At 38.8% G+C, this 21,273-nt stretch overlaps 1 protein-coding gene across 5 annotated transcripts in view; it reads right to left on the reverse strand.

Annotated features, from left to right (window-relative positions):
- Nucleotides 1–21,273, reverse strand: part of tbc1d32 (TBC1 domain family, member 32) — a 48,355-nt gene that overhangs the window by 12,552 nt on the left and 14,530 nt on the right. For all 5 annotated transcript variants that reach the window (XM_072686359.1, XM_072686343.1, XM_072686367.1 and 2 more), the window contains 10 exons: nucleotides 20,800–20,919; nucleotides 19,129–19,217; nucleotides 13,268–13,390; nucleotides 11,612–11,720; nucleotides 10,060–10,153; nucleotides 9,024–9,149; nucleotides 6,619–6,702; nucleotides 4,423–4,492; nucleotides 2,623–2,738; nucleotides 1,173–1,327 (listed from right to left, as the gene is read on the reverse strand). In XM_072686359.1, the coding sequence (XP_072542460.1) occupies nucleotides 1,173–1,327; nucleotides 2,623–2,738; nucleotides 4,423–4,492; nucleotides 6,619–6,702; nucleotides 9,024–9,149; nucleotides 10,060–10,153; nucleotides 11,612–11,720; nucleotides 13,268–13,390; nucleotides 19,129–19,217; nucleotides 20,800–20,919 (1,086 nt within the window). The remainder of the gene's footprint in view (nucleotides 1–1,172; nucleotides 1,328–2,622; nucleotides 2,739–4,422; nucleotides 4,493–6,618; nucleotides 6,703–9,023; nucleotides 9,150–10,059; nucleotides 10,154–11,611; nucleotides 11,721–13,267; nucleotides 13,391–19,128; nucleotides 19,218–20,799; nucleotides 20,920–21,273) is intronic.

The raw sequence follows: 21,273 nt of genomic DNA on the forward strand, positions 1-21,273 counted from the left end.
AAGTAACAAACTATTTTATATTTATCCTGCCTAATGCTAATAATCTAACCACAGATATACAGTTGTGTCCAAAACTACAGCAAGTCACTGCCTTGAAGCTTAATGAGGAATAAGATGTATGATTCAGTTAATCCCACACTGGATTTAATGCTGGGTTTAAAACCTAAAACTAGACATCTGAAGCTTGTAAACATTCTTTACTTTTTACAGTGACTTAAGGCCAGCCAGTCCCTAAATAGTACTACAGTTGGAAAATGTTGCCTGCAAACTGACTGGGTCAAACAATAATTTAAACGAACAGCCTGTAAAGCATAGTTACAGTACAGCTGCTTTCTTAGCATAATTGTTAGCTAATGTTTACAATTTGTAAATTACTGGTAAATTATATTAACTAAAATATAAATCATTTGAAGATTTTAGAGTAAAATAAACTAATATAATCAGTATATGATTAAAACTAGACTAAAGTTAAAAAATTACCCTTTAAATGTTAGGTAACATAAAGTAACGTTACGTGTTACGTGCACTTTTTATTAATACTTTTACTCCAATATGTATTTGTTTATTTAGAGTTGTGTGTTTCAGTACACTGAGTTACTAATTTCCTTTTTTGTCTTTAATTTCATTCTTTTTGTTGGTGACAGCAAGTGTATGGCTTTGTGACTGACCGCATGCCTGTCTTTGGAGATTTATCATTCGTTTTAAACAGACAGGCCATTAAAAAGAAAAGATCTGAGCCTCTTCTGGTCCTATGATGAATATTGGATTTAATGATATTCCACTCCAGTTTTTTAATACTTTGATTGGTAATTTATCCAAAAATAAAAAACAGCAGTAATACCACAAGGGGGGTGTAGCAGATCATGCAGAACTCATGGTTCAAGTGTGATGTGCTTCCGAACGTGCATACGTCACTCAGTTGCTTCATGCTTCAAGTTTTTTTTTTTTTTTTTCTTTTTTCCAAAGTCACTGGGAGGAAAGTAAGAAGGAGCAAAACAGAATGACGCAGAAGGGAAGTGGAGACAGTGGTTGAGAAAGACTGCAGGGGTAAAGTTAGGGAAGAGGGTATGAAGAGCATGACTGAAAGCAGAAATGAAAGAGACTAGTCAGCTCCAGCTAGCACAACTGCTGCGATGCTATTAACGCAGCCTGAGGCTGTAGCGCAGACTCACAGAGCTGTAGACTCTGGGTGGCCAGAGGAAGGCAGAGGGTAGCAGGCGTGAGAAACGCAGCAGCAGACTGAGAGATCGACCCACGTCTCCACCCATGAGCAGGAACACGGTGGAGGCGAACCAGTCATGGCCAGGGTAGCCTCCTCGCAGATAACCTCACACAGCACGGGTCAAGGAACAGTCACCGCAACTCCTTATTCTCGCCATTACTTTCCTAACATGCACTACGTGCTGAAAACTGCTTAGGTCAGCTGTCATCAGCCCCGCTCCTGCACATCTACCTTCCTGCAATCTTTAACACCTGCAGCTATTGAAGGCAAGCAATTTCCTTTGGGATCGATAAAGCACTTCTATTCTATTACAGTCTACTCTAATCATACCACTGGCTTAGGTCTCTTCAAAACACTACTAGGGCGGTCACATTTTAAATAGGCAAACCAAATTAATTAAATACTATAAGGTATAAAAAATCCATTCCATTCTTTTAACATATGTATCTTTTTTCACAATCTTTCTCCATAATTTAGTCTATGCCAATTACTCTTAGTTCTCCCTCTATCACACTATGTCACTAAGTGCTTGAATGGTGAAAGCTTGCACATACTTTCTTAAAGACACATGAAAGGTAAAATCTTTTTTGAACTGCTGCTTACATATTATTGGCCAGTTCAACAACCTTGGAAAAGAACATTAAGTGTACAGTTCTGTTATGTCAGTTAACAAACACCCATGTTGGCTAGCATCTTGCTGTGTGATGGTGAGAATTAATACGGCCATCAGTTGTTCCCAAACTGATCAACAACTCTTGGGGTACATCAAGAAGTCTTCATTGCACTTTGCCCAATTACACAGGTACCTCTCTGATAGTAATGAAGGATTAGTTATAACTGTTAAATAAATTATATAATTACCTAATTTTATTATTGCATGTATATCTCTGAAACCTGTTTTTATTAGATTTATATTATTTATTCGGTTGGAGAAGCACACCTAACTACAGTACGAAGAGTCCTTGAGCAAGTTTCCCAACTCTACATTCATCTACCTGTGTGACATGATTCAAATGCAACTCTGGATTAAGATCATCAGCCAAAACCACAAATGTTAATCTCTCTTAGGTAATGCCTTTTGTACGCAAGTGAAGATTTATTAAGTGAGTTTAAATGAAAAGGGAATTATGGGCAGTCATTTCCTGCCGAAACAGCTACAATTTTGAAATTTCCATGTGCTGTTCAATGAAAACAATTTTAGTGTGTGATAGCTTTCATCTAATATTCATACAGACAATGCGCATACTGATATGTTCTACTGTCATTAAAAGGTGATTAGAGCTGACTCTTTCATTAACTGTCACTCTGTAATCAATCAAAATGAACTTGAGCTTATAGGAACTCCTGTATATTCCTTCCTGACACACATACCACCATGCAAAGCTGAGCAAAAAGGATACAGAGTTCAGACTGGGATGTGACACGCTGCTGAGAGAGGAACTCCTGACTGTGTTTGATGAGAAGACAGAGATCCTGCTCTGAATCCTCCCTCAGCAACTTCAGGAATAAACCATACCTACAAAGACAAACACACACACACACACACACACACACACACAGAGATCAATCTACCACCTGCCCAAGGCAATTTGGTCTATTCAGCACAGCCACGCAATAGCAGGAAAGTGAGATTAAAACTCTCGGCACGCAACACTAAGACTAACAGAAGCGATACACTGTAACTACTTGAACAAGAAGAAGAAGAAGAAAAGTTCTCCTTATTTCTGTAATAATGAGGAAAATATATGCGCTGGGAAAAACCTCATATCTTCAGACATTCAGGTCCTGTGAATCACCAATTTGAATATGGGAAATAGAGGTTAATGGACACCTACTGTTGCCTAACTGTGCACCCAAGTGAATGTGCAGACAGGAGTGAATGTACACTATATATGATGATTTTTAACTGGGTTCACAGTAAGTTTAACTTGTCTTGGATTTCCTACTGCAGATGTGCAGGGTAATGAATTCTTGATTATCTGCATTGGCTATGGAGAAGTCACACAGCATACATTACTCCTGGGGGTGATTCTTACCAGTAGGGATGGAATTTAAATTTGAAGAAAGTTTAGTTTTGAAGAAAATGTTTTGTAAAAAAAAAACAAAAAACAAAAAACAAAAAAAAACAAACCTGTTGGCTGTAAAGCACCTGGGTGATTTTAATTTTTTAGAAATCATTATCCGTGGAGGTCACAAGTATTGTTTATGGGGAAATGCGTTATATTCTTGCATCACGCAGCTACATTTTGTATTAGTCCAATGCAAAAGTTAGCAAAGCTGTATGTGTAAACCAGCTAGCTGTGTTTATCTTTGTGTAATCTGTGTTTGTATATGTTCATCAGTGTCTGATCTGTAGTTTTAAGCAAGTGTTGTTCGATGGTATTTGTCTTATGTTAGTCAATATTGCTGTCAACTGGCCGTTTTACAAACAAGGAGATGTAGCTAATCTTTTGTTTATTTGTAGTAATGAAAAAGATTTTTCCACTTCCGTATTCTCTGCCGTGACTACTTTGGCCGTATGCGTTCATGTGTTGTGGGGGCGTGTGGCTCTGGAAGGAGAACTGAAAGTAGATTTTTCAGTTGAATTTCTTATGAAAATGAGCTTTTACTTACTAGTTTCTGCAAAATCACCCAACACAGCTTTTTAAGCTACTACATGTCTTCCTTGACATTTCTCTGAAATGTAGTCTGTGGTATTAATAGAGATGCACTTTTGGAAGGTTTTAAAAAAGATGTTGGAACACAAATTTGATTGCATTCAGCCATTAGAGCATTAAGGCTGAACCATTAGTTCTTAATCATGAATGCCACTCAAACTCATCCCAAAGGAATTAGACTGTCCAGTGCTTTATACCCATCTAATTAACACTTGGCATCAGCGATGGTGACCTTACACTCTTGTGTGGCTGTTCCAGAACGTCCCATTTTATCGCTAGTGTTTTTATATTGATAGTAGTATCTGTGTGCGTGTTTAATTGAATTCCTGCATCAGCAATAGGTACATTCTGAGTATAGCTCAACTGATATTCTAGGAGGGACGTTAAGATACTTTTGAACATACAGTATATGTTTTGACTGAGGGAGTGAGGTAGAAAGGCTGTGAATGTGGAGACACAATTCAAAACATTGTTTAAACATTTGAATGAGAGTAAAAATGGTCAAAATACTTATGCTAACAGCTTTTACTCTGAATTCTTTACCTGAGAGAAATGTTGATGCCCAGCTGTTCCACAGATGTCAGGCTGCGAGTCTTTACGTAGTGATCCACCACTATAAAAGTCACCATAAAATCATTTAACCATACATTTACATCATCCCCTCAAGCCATCCTGCTGATTGGACTGCAGTGAATGTGGCCCAGAATGGCAGAAATGGCAAAAGAGTATTGTAGAATAATACATTCATCACAACGCCACACCACATCACTCTTCAATTAAGATCAGCTGTACAGTGTCCATTCATCATAGTTAAGGGAGGGATTAATTGGCTAAATGCCCTTGGTGAGAGTTAAATGAGGCTGCAGATGTGATTATAGGGCCACTCCTCCATCCTCATTAATATGAGAACAATGGCAGCAGCGTAATGATGACATAATGCAGATGAATGCGTGTCTCTTGACGCAGCCAGCCTTAAATGTCTGTCGGCCCGAATGACAGGAGAACACGGCTTAATGCTCTGCAAATAGCTCTGCCCCTAAACGCCAAATCACAGTTCCGCCTGGTAATGTTTATTACTAATAGGAGAGTAAAAGAGAAACAAGGCGAATGCAAATTACTCAGGAGAGGAGAAACGTGAGAGACAGTGAGAGAGAGAGAGAGAGAATGCGAGAGAGATAGTGCAAGTAAGAGAGAAAGAAGGCAAAAAGGAAAAAAACAAGAGAGACAAAGGGAAAAGGAAGGAGAGAGCTGGAGAGAAGTAAAAAGGTACAGAAAGAAAGAAGGAAAGGTTGGTGTGGCGCAACAGATAACACCTCTACCTGCCAGTAAGCTACTACACCATGTTAGAGACTGGGGTTCAATTCCCAGTCTGGGTGACTATGCTGCGCTACACCAATAAGAGTCCCTGGGCAAGACTCCCAACACTACATTGGCCTGCCTGTGTAATACAAGTAACCTTATATTACGTCGCTCTGGATAAGAGCGTCAGCTAAATGCCATAAATGCAATTATTTTCTAAAAAAAAAAAAAAATAGAACAACAGAAAGACAAAGAGAGAAAGGAAAAAGGTGAGAGGAAAAAAGAAAGAAAGACAAAGTGAGATAGAATATGGCGAAGAAAGAAAGAGTAGGAGAAATGGAAGGAAAGCAAGAGATGTTAAACGATGGGTGAGGAAAGAGGGAATAGAGAAGCAAACAAGGCAGAGAAAAAAGAAAAGAAGAAAACAAAATAGAAAGTTGGAAAGTGAGAAATATAATCTATACTGGGCTGATCAGTGAAATTTCTTGAGGTGTTGAGAAAACCTTCTTTGGCTTCTTTAATCCATGCAGAACGAACCATACACAATACACAAGTCAGAGTACTGTTGTCTGAGCATTCATCTATTTCTTATGTATCATATTTTTTGTGTATTTTGAGTAATATGTGTAAAAGTGTGAATGCACTCAGGTTGCTCATGATCAAACACATATTCTCATTCTGGCATTGGGCATTCTGATCTTACAGTATCTGTTACAGAGACGGAACTCTGCAGCATTTCTTTCAATTCATCAAAATATCTAAATATCGGTGTGATTGATCAGTAAGGAAAATGTTTACAAATGGGGGAAAAAACAGCAACACGACTTGGATGGTCCCTTGTAGATGCTGTAAATGATGCAAATGTTGAATTCTAAGCTGAATGTAAATTGCTGTCAATTGAACATAGCCCTACACCTAACCCTAACCTACTCCTTTTAGGGTTGGGTTCAGGTTAGATCTGAGCTTTAGGCCAAGGTTAGGGTTAGAGTGAGGATTAAGGGTTGTTTCAAGGGTACGGTTATAGTTAGTTGTATGGTTACGTTCAACAGACAACCATTTACATTTTTCTTTAGTTGAGTTCAGTTGCATTCAAGAGACATTCAGCTGAATGTTAGGTGAGCATCTATGAGGTATCCATAATGGACCATCCAAGTAAAAGGATAGCCAAGCACAGAGCCTCAACTATGTGATTCTGCAATTTCTGCAATTCTGCTGCAAATACAGGAGACTGAATTCATACAGGTGGCCACTTAAGGTGAATATCACCCTGAGAGTGAGATTTAGTTTTATTAGGCTGCATAAAGGAAAAAGGGTTTATTCAGTGCGGAATTTGTGGTAAAAAAACTCTTACTCTTACTGCATTTAGTCACCCCCAAGATGAGCTGAGCTGAAGTACACACCAGGCATGTAGTTATTTCCCTCCCTTTAATTGGCACTGACCTTTGTATTCTGCAGGAGGGAAGAAGCAGTTGGCTGGAGAAGAGGACAGGTGCAGCACTGCTCTCTCCAGCAGATCAGCCAGAACTGTGGGAACAGTAAAGAACAAAACCACTTTCATTTACCTGATCATTTCCTCTACAGCATGTCCAATCATAAAGATAAACTTGCCCTGCATTACAAAGTACACAGAGATATAAGAGTAAAACATTGGTCATATATAATGGTCTAAATTAAATAACAGTACAATAAGAAACAATAGGAGACCATGAGTGCCAACAGGCTAAGAATATGCTAGCCAAAACACATTTTAATTTGCATTTTAAAGCACCTATTGAGCTTGTATTCTTTATATCATCTGGAATGCTATTCCAGGGTAAGATATAAAAAAGGATCTTCCAACAATCAATTTACATACAAGCAGATCTCTTTGAGACTTCTTGGTTTTCCAGATCTTACTTAACTCAACAGTTCCCCTGATCTTCCCAGATCTACAATCTGAATTGCAAAAACTGCAAGCTAAAACACTTCTAGCCTTCCCTGCCTTGTGAGTATCAATTAAGTACAGATTTTCAGATCTTTAGAAGTTGCCTAAAAAAAGCCCATGGTTGTTGAGTGTTATTACAAGGAAAGAAGAGAGAGAATTTATAAAGCTTGGAAATTTGATTCAGCTGACAGTTCCTAATTACGATTGGTGACATGCCTCAGGAACGATTTGTTAAAACTTAAAAATGATTATTATTTTCAACTCTGGTATTGTGCCACCTCTCGTACAATAGTGCTTTCAGTTTCAAGGTAAGTGATGCACAAAGACAGATCAACATCAAGGCCATCAACCTTGAACTCCAAGATACAGCACACTATAGAAATAAACACTGAATACCTATTGTGCTTTATTAGCTAGGAAGTGGGAGCTAGCTAAACAGAAGCAGATAAAAAAACGCAGCAGGACTCTGGCAGACTGTAGAAATGGGGGTCCAAGCTTGAATACAAAAATGAGACATTTTATTATTTTTGCCTTTATATCATGACCACTGTAAGACGATAAATGAAAGCCAGTGATGGTCTGCTTTTCCTCAAACTCTGCTTACACCGAAGAAAGCTGAATTACCCTTCAGTTTTCTTACTTTTGGCAATAAAAGTGCTGCTGTAATATATTTTATTCATGTGGAAATGCTTACCTTTGAATCAAGTACATTCAGTGCATCATTTTTCCCCAGCGTATGCTCTTTGGGCCATTCTGACTCAACAAAGAAGCACTGCTGTTGAGAGTACTCACTGACAGCAGCCATTTCCATCTTCTTTTTTTTGCGTTCTTTTAGAAAGATCTCTAATAAAGTTTTCATCTCCTGTGACCAGCAGGGGCCACTCTGAAGCTTTAAAACTTTACAAAAGCATGAACAGAAACCGATGAGATCTGAACAAATGACCTTTTCTTGAAAAGCACTGTTTAAAGTCACTCTATTGCTGAGTCCAAAATACATCTCATAAGAAAGCCCTTTAAGGGCCTGAGCAAGCTGGCTAGGAGAAAGAGAAACTGCATTTATCTTCAACTGCCAAACTGTAGTATATTTAACATTTCGTAAAATAAATGAATAAACTAAACCTGCTGAGATTTCCATTGAGCTGTCTTAAGGAAATGCACCACATTGCTAAGAAGTCTTTTTATTAACCAAGCAGAAATCTTGTTTGCCAACTGACATCTGTATTAGCATACAGAGAAAGAACTTATCAGACTTTACCGCCACTGAAATCACTGTAACCATTATTTCCACATTAATAAATTTGTCAAAAGTAACCAGGCAGTCCTAATTATTGAATTCAACTACTTTGAGATATATCTATTAATGACAAACATCCATTACAAAGCTTGTATAGAGATGCACTGGAGCAGTTGTAATGAGCCTAAGGTCACCATGCCCAATGGCAAGCATTGGTTAAAGGGTTAAAAAGACATTGGGCTGTGCAACACTGAAACTGTGTTATCTGGAGTGATGGCACTCCCTCCAATAGCTTTGGGATTAGTTAGAGCATCATTTGTAATCCAGAACTGATAATCAGTACCTGACCTCTCTAGTGCTGTCATGACTAAATGCAATCAAGTCCTCCCAACAAATGTTGCAACCTCTAATGTAAAACATTCCCAGAAGAGTACAGGCTGTTACTACAGGGAAGAAGAAAAAACTCCCTATTAACACCCTTGACTTCGGATGAAATGATCATATGGTGAAAACAAAGTTTGTCAGCACATTTCAAAATTTGCTAAATTGCTGGGTACAAAGTGTAAGTACACTAAAGTATAATGTTGTAGAATGATCATTCATCAAAAGTCAGGTACCATCAAAGCATTCATTTTCTGTGATTTAAGTCATGGCTAATATATAGTATGAATTATATATTTGTTTTACCATTTCCAGTGAGAATGCTAGATTTAGAGGTCATGGCTTTGCAGAAGTGTCTCCTGCAGTTCTCCATCCAGTTCTCATCTCTCTCAGACTCCTTAGAAGAGACCAGAAAAGCACAGATCTCTGAATCTAGAGAAGAAAAGACAAATCAGATCTGTGGTAAACTTATTTTCACATGTGTATGAATTTACTTGTACTAGATGACTTTAAACCTGTTGCTGTCTGATGAATTGACACTGCCACGATTGGCCAACCATGACCTTTTACATGACAAGAAATGTCACGCTCTTTACTCACACCAAACAAATGTTTTGCTAGACAGCTCTGAATAAATCAGTGTTGTTAAATCACTGAATAGGCTTACGGTAATGCGCAGAGACCTGTGTCAAAAATAAGCGTCTTTGCTGGCATCTGGGAGTCACTGTGCGTCTGTGCTATGTAGTCATGGAGACAGCTGTCACTTTGAAATAAAGATGCAGTGCCGTGACAGGGGAGCGGATAGAGGAGGCTCTCAAATGCACAGAGATACAATGGCAGCCATGCAAATCCCCGCTAGTTCCACATTCACAATGACCTTACTGAGAAGCGACTCATTAACGAATAGTGCGTGTCAGGTAGGCTGTGAAAGAAAAATAGAAATCTGCTCACTTGATTTCATTATCTGCAGGAGAGAAAAAAAACAGTAATAACTGTGGACTTCTATAAATCACATGGCATGACAAAATGCCATAATTAATTTCAGTTTGGTGCTAGATCTTTAACAAAGCATTTCACACCAGTTACAAATACAGCCATGAACTGTAGCAAACATTTACCCATTCAGATTGAAATTAGTCATGAAGATATGGTCAAATAGCCAGAGAAAAATCACATCAATACAAAAGAAAGCAGGGATGACAATCAGGCTTACCATTCCATTTAAATCTAAATAGTTAGATTTTTTGAGTTAATTTGATGTTTTGGTCTCAACAGAACAATACAACAAAATAGACCTACAGTGCTAAAAATTAAGCAAGACAAATTCACACTAGTTTCTTACCTTGTTTAGTACGTGATGCCTTTGGCATATCAAACACGTAACGGCCTGGCACAGGGTAGGAGGAGAACATTGGCCAGGGGTATGGATCACTCCCCTGAAACAAAGACAACCAATGCTTCAAACAAAAGAAAAGAACATACAAGTTGTAAACCCCTACAAAATCTAAGTTAGAATTGTTAAAAAAATTGTAAAAAATGATACCAATTACCAATTTATCTACTAATGTTAAACCTTCAGAAACCATTCAAAGACAAACTCTATGCTCCAGCAGAGGGCAGTGTAGAACCTACAGCTTACTATAAAATAATGCAGCCTTCAATGTGTTTTCTTGCTCCAACCCTGTGGTGGGGATCAACTGCACAGTTTCTGTAATACTCTGCCTAATCCAACATACAGCTTATGAAGGTTTGATCATTAGCTAATCAGCTGGTTCAGGTGTGTTGGGGGCAGATAATACTTTGAGGGAAGTGGCTCCCCACCACTGAAATTGGAAAGCATTGAAATGACACATAAAAAATAATAAATCGCTGATCAGTTAACTGGTAAATCTGGTGTGTTTAAACACAAAGTGACTAAACTGTAATGGGAAAAAACTGAGAACTGCCACATCGTGCCACACCACAGACTGTACTGCTATTACTGAGGAAAGCTCCACGTTCGGGCCAATTACAGAAGACCCTTCACTTTCCTAACTGTCAGACTGTAAAACTACAGACATTGTAGTGAACACTGCACACACTCCACAAACTTCCAGTGGATTGATCTTAATCCTTCTTACTCCTCTGAACCACCAGTTGTTTAGGAACTGCTCAGCCAGTGTGAGTAGGGTGAGTAATCCTAAGTGTGTAAAAGTTATAGAAAAGTTATAGAGCATAAGGGGTTAAAATCACTCCATAGTTATTACTGTCAGTAAAGCTACTCTCTTCAGATTCATGCTGGATTAAACTGGATGAAATCTTTGCACAACTATGACTATTGGACTGCACAAAGCACAGATTCCTTCAGGATTAAAGCCATTCTGCAATTATAGACCATTATCACACTTAAGCGTTCATTAATGCTGGAGCGTAAATAGTAGCATTAAACGGTTTCGGGTCATGTTGAAATCAATGGCTGATGTTCCTAAACACACCAATAATTCAACCTAACACACTTACTAGAATTTACACTGCGCCAAGTTATAATATAGCTGAAAAGCTCTGTTCGTGTGTAATTTTTAACGAGGTAACCAATAAAATGAGAGTTAAGACACAGAGCCACAGGGCTGAACAGTGGAGCAGATTTACTCATGTTTGTGATTAAAAATGCTAAACTCAAAAATCAATGTTAATTCATTCAGCATTCGTTCAAACTGTTTCAGCAAGGTTTGGTTAAAGATCTTGAGAAACAGATCCTGTTAGCGCTATATCTTGATGAGTGATTTAACACAGAAATATGATGCTGTGTCTCAATGTTAGTTGTGGTGTTCAGGGCACTCGCTAATGTTGCTGATGTTTACATGGACTTAGTGGGAGGAGGATATTTGCAGTGGAGATATGGAGTTGAAGCTGACCTTGTCCAGAGCTCTGGGAGGAAGTATCCTTTCTGAGGGGCCACCAGTCACACTCATCCGAACCAGCAGGTGGTTTCTCTCCACTGACAAACCATCAATGATGAACTCTCTAAAGAATAAGACAAATATGGAAAAACATTAGAAAAAATGTGCCATAAAATAACAGACTATTTGTCCAAGTCAAGTCAAGACTTTCGTTGTCATTCCATCTGAGTACAGCCATAGTGCAACATGGAATAGAAACAATCCAATAAATACATCGAACATTAGACACAGTAAACAGTCAGGACAGTGCAGCACTGACACACACAGCTATACGCAGTCAGCACATAACATATGTGAACACATCAGTTACCGAGGTAAAAGAGATTTTTTTTTTTGTAATACAGTATTTAGCAGCAAGTAACCTGACAGGTATGAAAGTAGACACATAGTGGGAGCATCAGTAGAGATGTGTATGTGAGTGCATTTGAAGTGTGTGTGTTCTACCAGACAGAAGCAGTGAGAAGAGTCAGTATGAGAGATGAATGGCTTTTTAAACAATGCTGGTGGCTTTGCGGGCGCAGCGCATGATGTCATTGTGCGTGAACGAGGGGAGAGAGCCCCTGATGATCTTCTTGGCTGTCCTCACTATAAAGGTCCTGCAGCTGCTCAGGATGCTCTACATAGTCCCTCTATAGAACATGGAGGGAGAGAAAAATGAGCTTTCCTCAGTCTTTATAGGAAGTATAGGCGCTGCTGGGCTCTCTTTGCTATGGAGCTGATGTTAAGGGGATCAGCAATGTGAGCACCAAGGCACTAACAGCAGAGCCATTGAGGTCTAGCGGGAGGTGATCACCCTCATACTCTCCTGAACTCAAAAACCATCTCATTACTTTTGTCTACGTTCAGAGGTTGTTGGTTCTGCACCAGTCTATTGTAGTAGTTGTTGAGATATGGCAATGGGGACTTCTGCACAGGGATGATAGTGGTGGTCTTGAAGCACGTAGGGATGACTGCGATGCTCAGAGAGATGTTAAAGATGTCAGTGAGAACGTCTCCTAGCTGTTCTGCACATTGTCTCAGCACTTTACCGGGTATGCTATTCGATTCTGTGGATTTTCATGGGTCGCTCTTTGTAGAGGTCTCCTACATCAGCAGTGGACTCCTACATCAAGTTCCGGAACTTGCTGCCTCCCTGAACATGTTCAGTGGGGGCATAGCTTGGCCCTGTTCAAGCCAGGACTGTTTGTGTAAACAAGATCCAGCACTTTAGCCCTCCTGGTTGCAAAGTCCACATGTTGGTGGAACTTAGGGAACATGGATTGAGATCTGCATGGTTGAACTCTTCGGCAATAATGAACAGTTTGTTTGTTTTACAGCTCACGGATAGTCAGACAAAAACATTTAATAACATGATTTCATGTTTCATACAAATACACACAAATGCCACATTAACCTTTCCCTCAAGTTATCCCAGATCTTCAAATTGGCAACACACATACACACATCTTCCTTTACCTCAGAGTACACAGATTTTATTACTTTATTTAATTTTATTACTTTGGGCAGTGGCTGGTACTTGCTTTTAGCTGACATCACCTCAGTGTGTTGTGCCAGATTGTCCATTCTCAGAAATTGGAGAGGAATTAAGGCATGTCAAAAAGAAGTACATACCCTTCCCCAGAGGAAGAATCTATGGTGTTGTCCTTCTGACTCTGAAGTAAAATGTCAGAGAGCTTATACTGAGACTCAAGCAGCAGAAGAGAGTCCAGGTTGCAGCACATCACACTTAGGAGTCTGAATGAGATGAGAAAGACAGGATACAAAGGCATCAAATAAGACAAAAAAATACTTCCACAAATGCAACTGGAAACTTTGAGTACCACAGACTGTGAGAAGACACACCAGGATCTCCTAATAGTAGATAACGCATAGTTTAAAATTAGGGTTTGGGGAAATTTAATAGGGGTTTAGTTGAGGGTTCATACACTTTCATACTCAATGACTTTTCACATACCAAAAAACAAGGGCCAGCATTTTTTCCATAATTTGTTTATGGGAATGTTTAGTCCACACTAGTTGTTGGGAATGTCCAGGCTAGCTAGTTAACAACATAATGCACATTCATGATACCACAACCGAAACTGCATGGTCATATGAAATACAGGGTCATGTGAAAAATTATGCTACTATAAAAGTGTTTTATATTATTATTTAAAATGACAACAGGAGCTCATTACACTATTTTTCATGACTTTTAAGTACTATTTTAAAATTTTGTTATTTTTCAAGGACTATTCAGTACTGGATTTTAGCATGTTTATTTTTCATGACTTTCCAGGTTTTACAGGACCCGTATGAACCCTGAAGTTAAAAGGAAGTTACATATCTACAAAGCCTCCATGTTGAACTATTCAGTTTTGACATCCCATATGTAACACCACATAGCTGTTTGGAGACCCTCTTCAAACCAACCTATAGAAAAGGTTGTAAATGTATGACTCTGAAATTGCCAATTTAAATCATGAGAGGCATAATCTCAGCCGAAGCAACTCAACTCTCTGTAGAGGAGCATGATAACTGTGTTCTTGTAAACAGGAAGTCTCTGTCTAAAAGCCACAGTTTGTAATTAGTTCCTTTTGCATATTTGGCAGTGGTGTGGGTCTCTATAAAGGCAGAGGGCGGAGATGATCTGTCATCTCACACTAACACACTGTCAGAATTCCAGTGCTCTAGACATTTCTCCCCTCCTGCCTTTGCTTCTAGGCTTATCAAGGGCTATGACCAAGCAGAATTAGCCCAATTAATAAGACACAAATCCATGTGTCAGTTCAGACAACATGAATAGCCCTCTTAAGGACCTACATCATCAATATCTCAAAGTAATTATACATACATACACACACACACACACATACATACATACATACATACATACACATATATATATGTATGATATTTTAATATATATGTCTCAGTGAGGTTAACGATTTAGGTTGGCTAAAAATCAACACATGCTTGGTGTCAGATGTCTTTGCACAGAAGCTACAAAGATCAAGAACATCCTTTGCCTTTTCAACTATACCACTATACATTGAAATGAACCACACAGAACCACACAGTAGAAGTGAACCAGACATAGATTACAGAGGGCAATTAGAACAACAGTATGCAGCAATTTTACCTCAAAATCATTTAAAATGTTCCACTGTCATGCGATAGGGACAATGACGTCTCTGTAACTAACTAATGCTGCGAAAGGTCAGGGATTCAGATCTTGTGGCTGGAAAGAGCACTGAAGAACTCATTGTCATGTTCATGAAACCAGTTTGAGACTTTTGCTTTGTGACATGGTCCATTATCATGCTGTAGGTAGCTGTCAGAAGATGAGTAAATTATACACAAATAGGCTGTGGCATTCAAATGATGACTGGCAAAGGTGCCAAGAAAACCTTTCCCACACCATTACAGGTTTCATCTATGTATTCACTATGTCTTCTTCCCTTCTGCCATCACCAGCTGCCTCAGCAGAAAAAAAACCTTTACTCTGACCAGGGTACAACTTTCTAGATTTTCTAGCTGTTTAGTTTTGGGAAGTCTGTGCTCACTGCAGCCACAACTTATTGATCTGAGCTTGGCTGACCATAGCCTTTCTGTCCACAATTTTCCTCTGACCTGTCTCATGATTTTTTTTATTTTTGCACCCTTCTTTAGTGAACTCTAAGAGACTGTTGTGCTGAAAATCCCAGTAGATAATCAGTTCTAGAAATTCGCAAACTGGCCCGTCTGGCACAATTATCCAATGCCCACATTTGTTATGTGAATTGATGTGAAAATGACCTAAAGCTGCTGGCCTGTAGCTGCATAATTTTACGCACTGCACTGCTGCCACATAATTGGCTGATTAGATAATTATGAATAAGTAGGTGTACAGGTCTTACTAATATTTTTTCTTGGCAAATGTCCATGTTTGAGCTGTTTCGGTCTGTAGCTCTGTTAAACGATAAGTGGGCAGTGTTATTGTGCTGTGTATGATCTATGGCACGGCTAGTGAACTGTGTTATTTATTGTTATCTACAATTACCCTTATTATCCACACCCTGTGCTGCGGCCTCTGTGATTACAAATGAAGGAAATTCACTCCTCTGCTTCTGTGTTCTGACCAGCATCACATAGAGAACCACACCTATAACACAGTCATGCATTCCTAAGGATCCCTTACATTATTTAGTTATTCAGTATTCAGCATTTTTAGCTAAACAGGTGTAATAGGTATAACATCTGGTGTATTGTCTTCACATCATTTATGATATTAAGGCTAAATTTCAGACGTATGGATCATTGCAATATGCATGTGTGTGGAGGAAGGGGGTGCGTTTAACCACGGAGGGGGGCACAGAACTGCAAAATGTTGGGGAACTAGCAAAAACACATCCGTGTTGGCTAGCATCATGCTGAGTGATAAGGGGAAAGGAGAGAGAGTGAGACCAATTATGCTGCCTTGGGCTCCCAACCATGATTTTCTGTGGTATCGCCGGGGATCGAACTTGTGATCCCCCGATGACAGGAGTTTAATCAATAACGTTTAACCAGCCGCCCTCACTTAGGTGGTTTCTGACACTGTACAACATACTGTTGTAATGGACCCTGGAAAAAAAACTAAGGCTGCTACTACTGTTTAAAACTACATTTATGCAATATATCAATAAAACATCTATGGTTGGGTGAAAAAGTTAGAATTCGACTAGTAAAAAAAGCTTTTACTTTGCATCCCTTTTCAGTTTCATACAAGCACATTTATTATAGATCATATTATCAGCATAGCTTCAATGAAAAGTACATATTTCTAAGATAATTTGAACATGAATATCAGCTTTTTTAAATTAGTTGCATAAACTGAAAGTCAGACAAGCAGACCAGAAGCACCTTTCACCTGTCCACATGAAGAGTCAGGTGTAAACACCTTTGTGACGCATTATGCTCAAACCACTTAAAACACATTCGGAGGTGGTCAGAGACAGATCTCGTCCACATTTAATACAACTGTGAATGGAATCTGTGATCGGATTCTGTCAGCAAAAAGGAAATATGTATTTTGAAAAAAATGTTAATGAGTAAAAATAATTGTGGATTTTGATCTCCTTCTCTCATGTGTGCGAGTTTGTATGTGTGCACACATTGGGGACGTATTTTAATGACAAGTGTGAACAGAATCTGGTCAGAGTAGATCCAGATACTATCCAGATACAAAACACATGTTAATGCCAGGTGTAAACAGGCCTTTATAGTAGTCTGATTCTAGTTTAAGTGGTAGAGATCAAAATAGACTGTGGTAGACTCAAAATACATCTTTGTATGCAAATGTAGGCAAATTTGCTAACATTTGAAACTTCTGAAAAAGATCTGTTGCTTTCCAGGTTTAGATGCAAAGAATTACAGACTTGCAATATGGGCTCAGACTTTTGAACTAGCTAAGAACAGTAATAGCAGCCTCATAGTCGGAATGGAGTCTGTTCTTTTGGCCGTGATTATATATAGCAGTGTGTCATAGAGTGCCAGTAACCTTAAATACAAGTCTATTTGATGGGAGCAGTAGACGGTAGTATTGGCATGTGGGAGGTTCGCTGTATCTGTGAGAAAATGATTAATGCCTGAGACGATGATATATAGTGTGTATCCAGTGCGACGGCACATTCAGTCAGTCAGACAGATACGCAGTGACGGATCCAACAGTGCAAGCCCTTTATCAGACTGGAACTTCCATAAGAATATAGTGGGTTATTTCACATTATGGTTATTTGAATTCATTTAAAGGTCAGTAAATGACAGAACAGAATCAGAATTCTGTAGCTGTTTCAGTATCTGGTTGTACGTTTGTCAGTGTGCAGCTCTGTACCGAACTACATCTACTATTGTTCCAGCTAATTCTCTGCATTGCTGAAAGCTGTACGCCAGTTTCATAAAACTCGTACAGTGAGTAAATGTGTAGCACACTTATTAAGTCCTATTCATGTGCCTGGTTAGCACCCAGTTGCAGGATTGCTGTATACACGCATGTCCATAGTAAAAGCTGATCATACTAGACATGCCTGTGAGGCAGTACATACATGTCCAAATGTTTGTGGACACCCCTTCTAATTAATGCATTCAGCTACTTTAAGCTGCACCCATTGCTGACACAGATGTGCAATTGCACACGCACGCACACACACACACACACACACACACACACACACACACACACACACACACACACTTACACAGACACACATACACATACACATACACACACAGCTTGTCTAGTCCATGTAGAGAAGTACTACCAATACAATTGGACTCTTAGGAGCAAATAAACTTGAACCTATTGGCACCATGCCTATTGCCAGGTGTGGACTAGAGTGGTATAAAATTACCAGTGCACCAATTTGTTTTCTATTAAAGACACATGTTGTACACTTTTGTTACCATTCTGCCTCATAAAAAATAGCAGTTTAGTGAAAGTCCGAAGATTCCGACATTCATGTCCGTGATAACTGTTCATAAACTTCTGACCAAAACTGTACAGCTTGAGTAACTCAAAAAAAGATCAATCTCAGTAACCACAAACAACATGAGCACATCACACACACACACACACACACACAAATCAATACATCAATACATAGATGCACACCCACAACATTCATTAAGCATCTCACCCAGCAAAGTTCGATCTCAGAACATAACACCCTTGCTGTCAAATTAACACTCTGCACAAATGCCATGTGCCTGCATTGTGGGAGGCACTTAGCAAAAGGAGCATGTGTGAAATAGGGCTGTGAGGATTCCGTCTCACTGAGCTGGAGATGATAGCATGCTTTGCCATGGGCGAACGGAGGGGAGGGTGTTATGGTGATATATCACCATTGGAAATCTCTGGAAGCTTCTAACATGATGTGCCTCCGTAGCTTAAACTTTTCCCTACTGTATAAAACACCATTTGATCTCCTGCATCTTCAACTGTAGAAATAAATTTGATCTTGAGCTTCGCTGTTCATTATTTTTGCTCGCCTCAGACACCTAGGGCATGGCATGCTTTATGAAGCAATAAAGTGAAGGACTATGGTATTTCATGCTCATAATAAAAACACTGATATACTCCTTATTAATATAAATAAGCTCTGCAGTGGATGTAATTGCAGCAGCAGTAGATGTATGAGCTTTGCCTGTAGCAAATACTCCAGTGAATATGTTTTTTTTTTTTTTTTTCCACCCTATCTTCATTTTAATGGTTGGATGAACACTGTTCACTTTAACATCCTCTTTGAGGCGGATCTTTTACCTAATCCTATATCTGGCAGTAATTCAGTATAATCGCACGGAAAACACAGAGAACTGAATCAATCCCTCATCGATCTGAGGGGTAGGAGGATGAACAAACACAAAAAAACAGCTAATCAGGTAATCAAGCTCTAAACAGTGCTGCCATTCTTTTCTTGCCATTCTTCCATCCCACTGAGTGAAAGAGAAGAGGGTAAGAGAACTATTGATCTCACCTCAGGCCAAATGTGTACGACTGCTCATAGTTGAAGAGGGAGTGTATCTTTGCATCTGAGTTAATAACAATGAGGCGGTCCATCACATCCTGAGGGGGAAATAAAAGAAGAGTATTTGGCTTCAAGATAAAACAAGGATAGATGAGGATGATGAAAAACAGATGCTAGAACTCAACTTTGGTCAAAGTCTGCCCTCCTATGGCTTAAAGGTAAGCTGCATATGCTGCAACAGCACCTGTGTTATTTATTTAAAGGCCAAGAAGCACATTTATATTCTTCCTCTCACCCCATACATAGAATCACCCATGACATGATTGTCTGAAGTATGCTTTTACTACTAGAGCTAGGTGCTTTCTGACACCTAAAACTTGCTTACATAAGTTATTTTAGTTAGATGATGTTGTGGCAAATGTGTGACAATTTAGGCATGCTGTTTGCATAATGGCAATTGGTAGGGTCTGAGCTTCAATCACTTGCTACATTAACTTTGCCAGAACATTAACCAAGACAAAAAGGTATGAACGCAAGACTGAAACACCTGAAATGAAGTCCTTAAACTGGCAGCTACAGAATAGATTTCAAAATACTATAAACCTAGAATCTAATTGCATTTCTGACATCCTGGAAAAATACAGCCATGTTCCCAGAAGTTGTCAAAGGTGCAAAGATTTCCATTCTGAAAGCACACTGACGAAAACATGTTTTCACCTGTGCCTTTCAGACCTCCTAAGCGTTGGCACTTTGCATCTTTTTGACACTTTACTATTTATTCTGCTCCTTAACTCCTTAATTATAGTGCTGTTTATGTAAATTGCTTGCCTTGTGGATATAAAACAGACATGAAAACTCATTAACTTTGAAAAAGATGAGAAGTTCAGAAACCAGTGCCTGTAGTGGAGCCCCGTGGCATTGTTCCTAGGATAAACATTTTATTTTTTTTAGATGCATATTCTGGTCCAGTCTGAGGCTAAAATACAGAGATATTTGCTGTGAAATAACAACTGTACAAATCCAAGTCATGTGCAAAAACATCTGTAGAGACCTTACATCTACTATAATTATAGGTCATTCTAAAAACACTGCCACTTGCAATGTAATTTAAAATGGAATGCTCGACCCTCAAAGTGGTCTCTAGAAATCAACATGATCCACATCCATTTCAAAGGAAACAATGTTAATTTACATAAATAAATTCATTTCCCACCCAATTAAATCTATATATGACAGAAATATCTTTGTTCCTTACATTTTGGTAATATTATCCTATCAAAAGAATAAAAATATTATATATGTTTGGGAGGCAAGGAGGGATTCTCTCTCAGAATTCTCTTCTGACAGGAAACCCCCAATCCCCTAAAATGAAAAAATTTACACAATTCACATGAATTGCATATTTTTTTTTTAAATGACAGATTCTAAGTTTGCATGGTTAATAAAACTAAAGACAAAGTCTGGACAAAAATTGTATTGTCTGATCTGTCAAGTTTGGGGTAAGCTGTGTAATGGACTTCTTAATCAAAATGTGGACTGATAAAGGATGGTGTAGAGGCTGTAAAATGTTAGTGTGAAATGCATAATTAAACGGCAATTATACCCTACTGCTACGCAGGAGGAAGCCAGTCAATGTTGTATTTTTACTGTGTCAGTTTTACAGTGTGTTGAGACACTTACTATAACAGAAGTGGGCATTTCTCTCAAGTTGTATTCTGTCTTGTTGGGCAGCGCTTGGAGTCCTAGCAGCTCCCATACAGCTTGTGGAGATGACAGCAGGTTTACTAGTGTTAGGAAGGACTGCAAACAAACAAACACACACACAAACAAACAGCAGTTCAAATACAGGTCACTCTGAGGTACTGCAAATCACAGCTGCAAATTCAAAGCTCAGTTTAACTCCTGCAGCTAATGTTTTGAAGCACTGCTGGTGTGCATAAATAATATTTTGCAATAATTACTTCCAATGCAAGAAATAAGATCAAAACAACCCCACGTATCCTTGAACTAAAAGCACACATGCTAAAGTAAAATATTAATGCAAACACTTCCGAAGCTTGTTTTCCAAAAATATTTGATCGGTGGTATGCACAGAGATTTATTACTTCACACTTTTATTTATTTTTAACTTCTTTCATACTTATCTGTGTGTCA

The sequence above is a fragment of the Salminus brasiliensis genome, chromosome 1 (genome assembly GCF_030463535.1).
Source record: "Salminus brasiliensis chromosome 1, fSalBra1.hap2, whole genome shotgun sequence".
In the NCBI taxonomy this organism is placed as follows: Eukaryota; Metazoa; Chordata; class Actinopteri; order Characiformes; family Bryconidae; genus Salminus; species Salminus brasiliensis.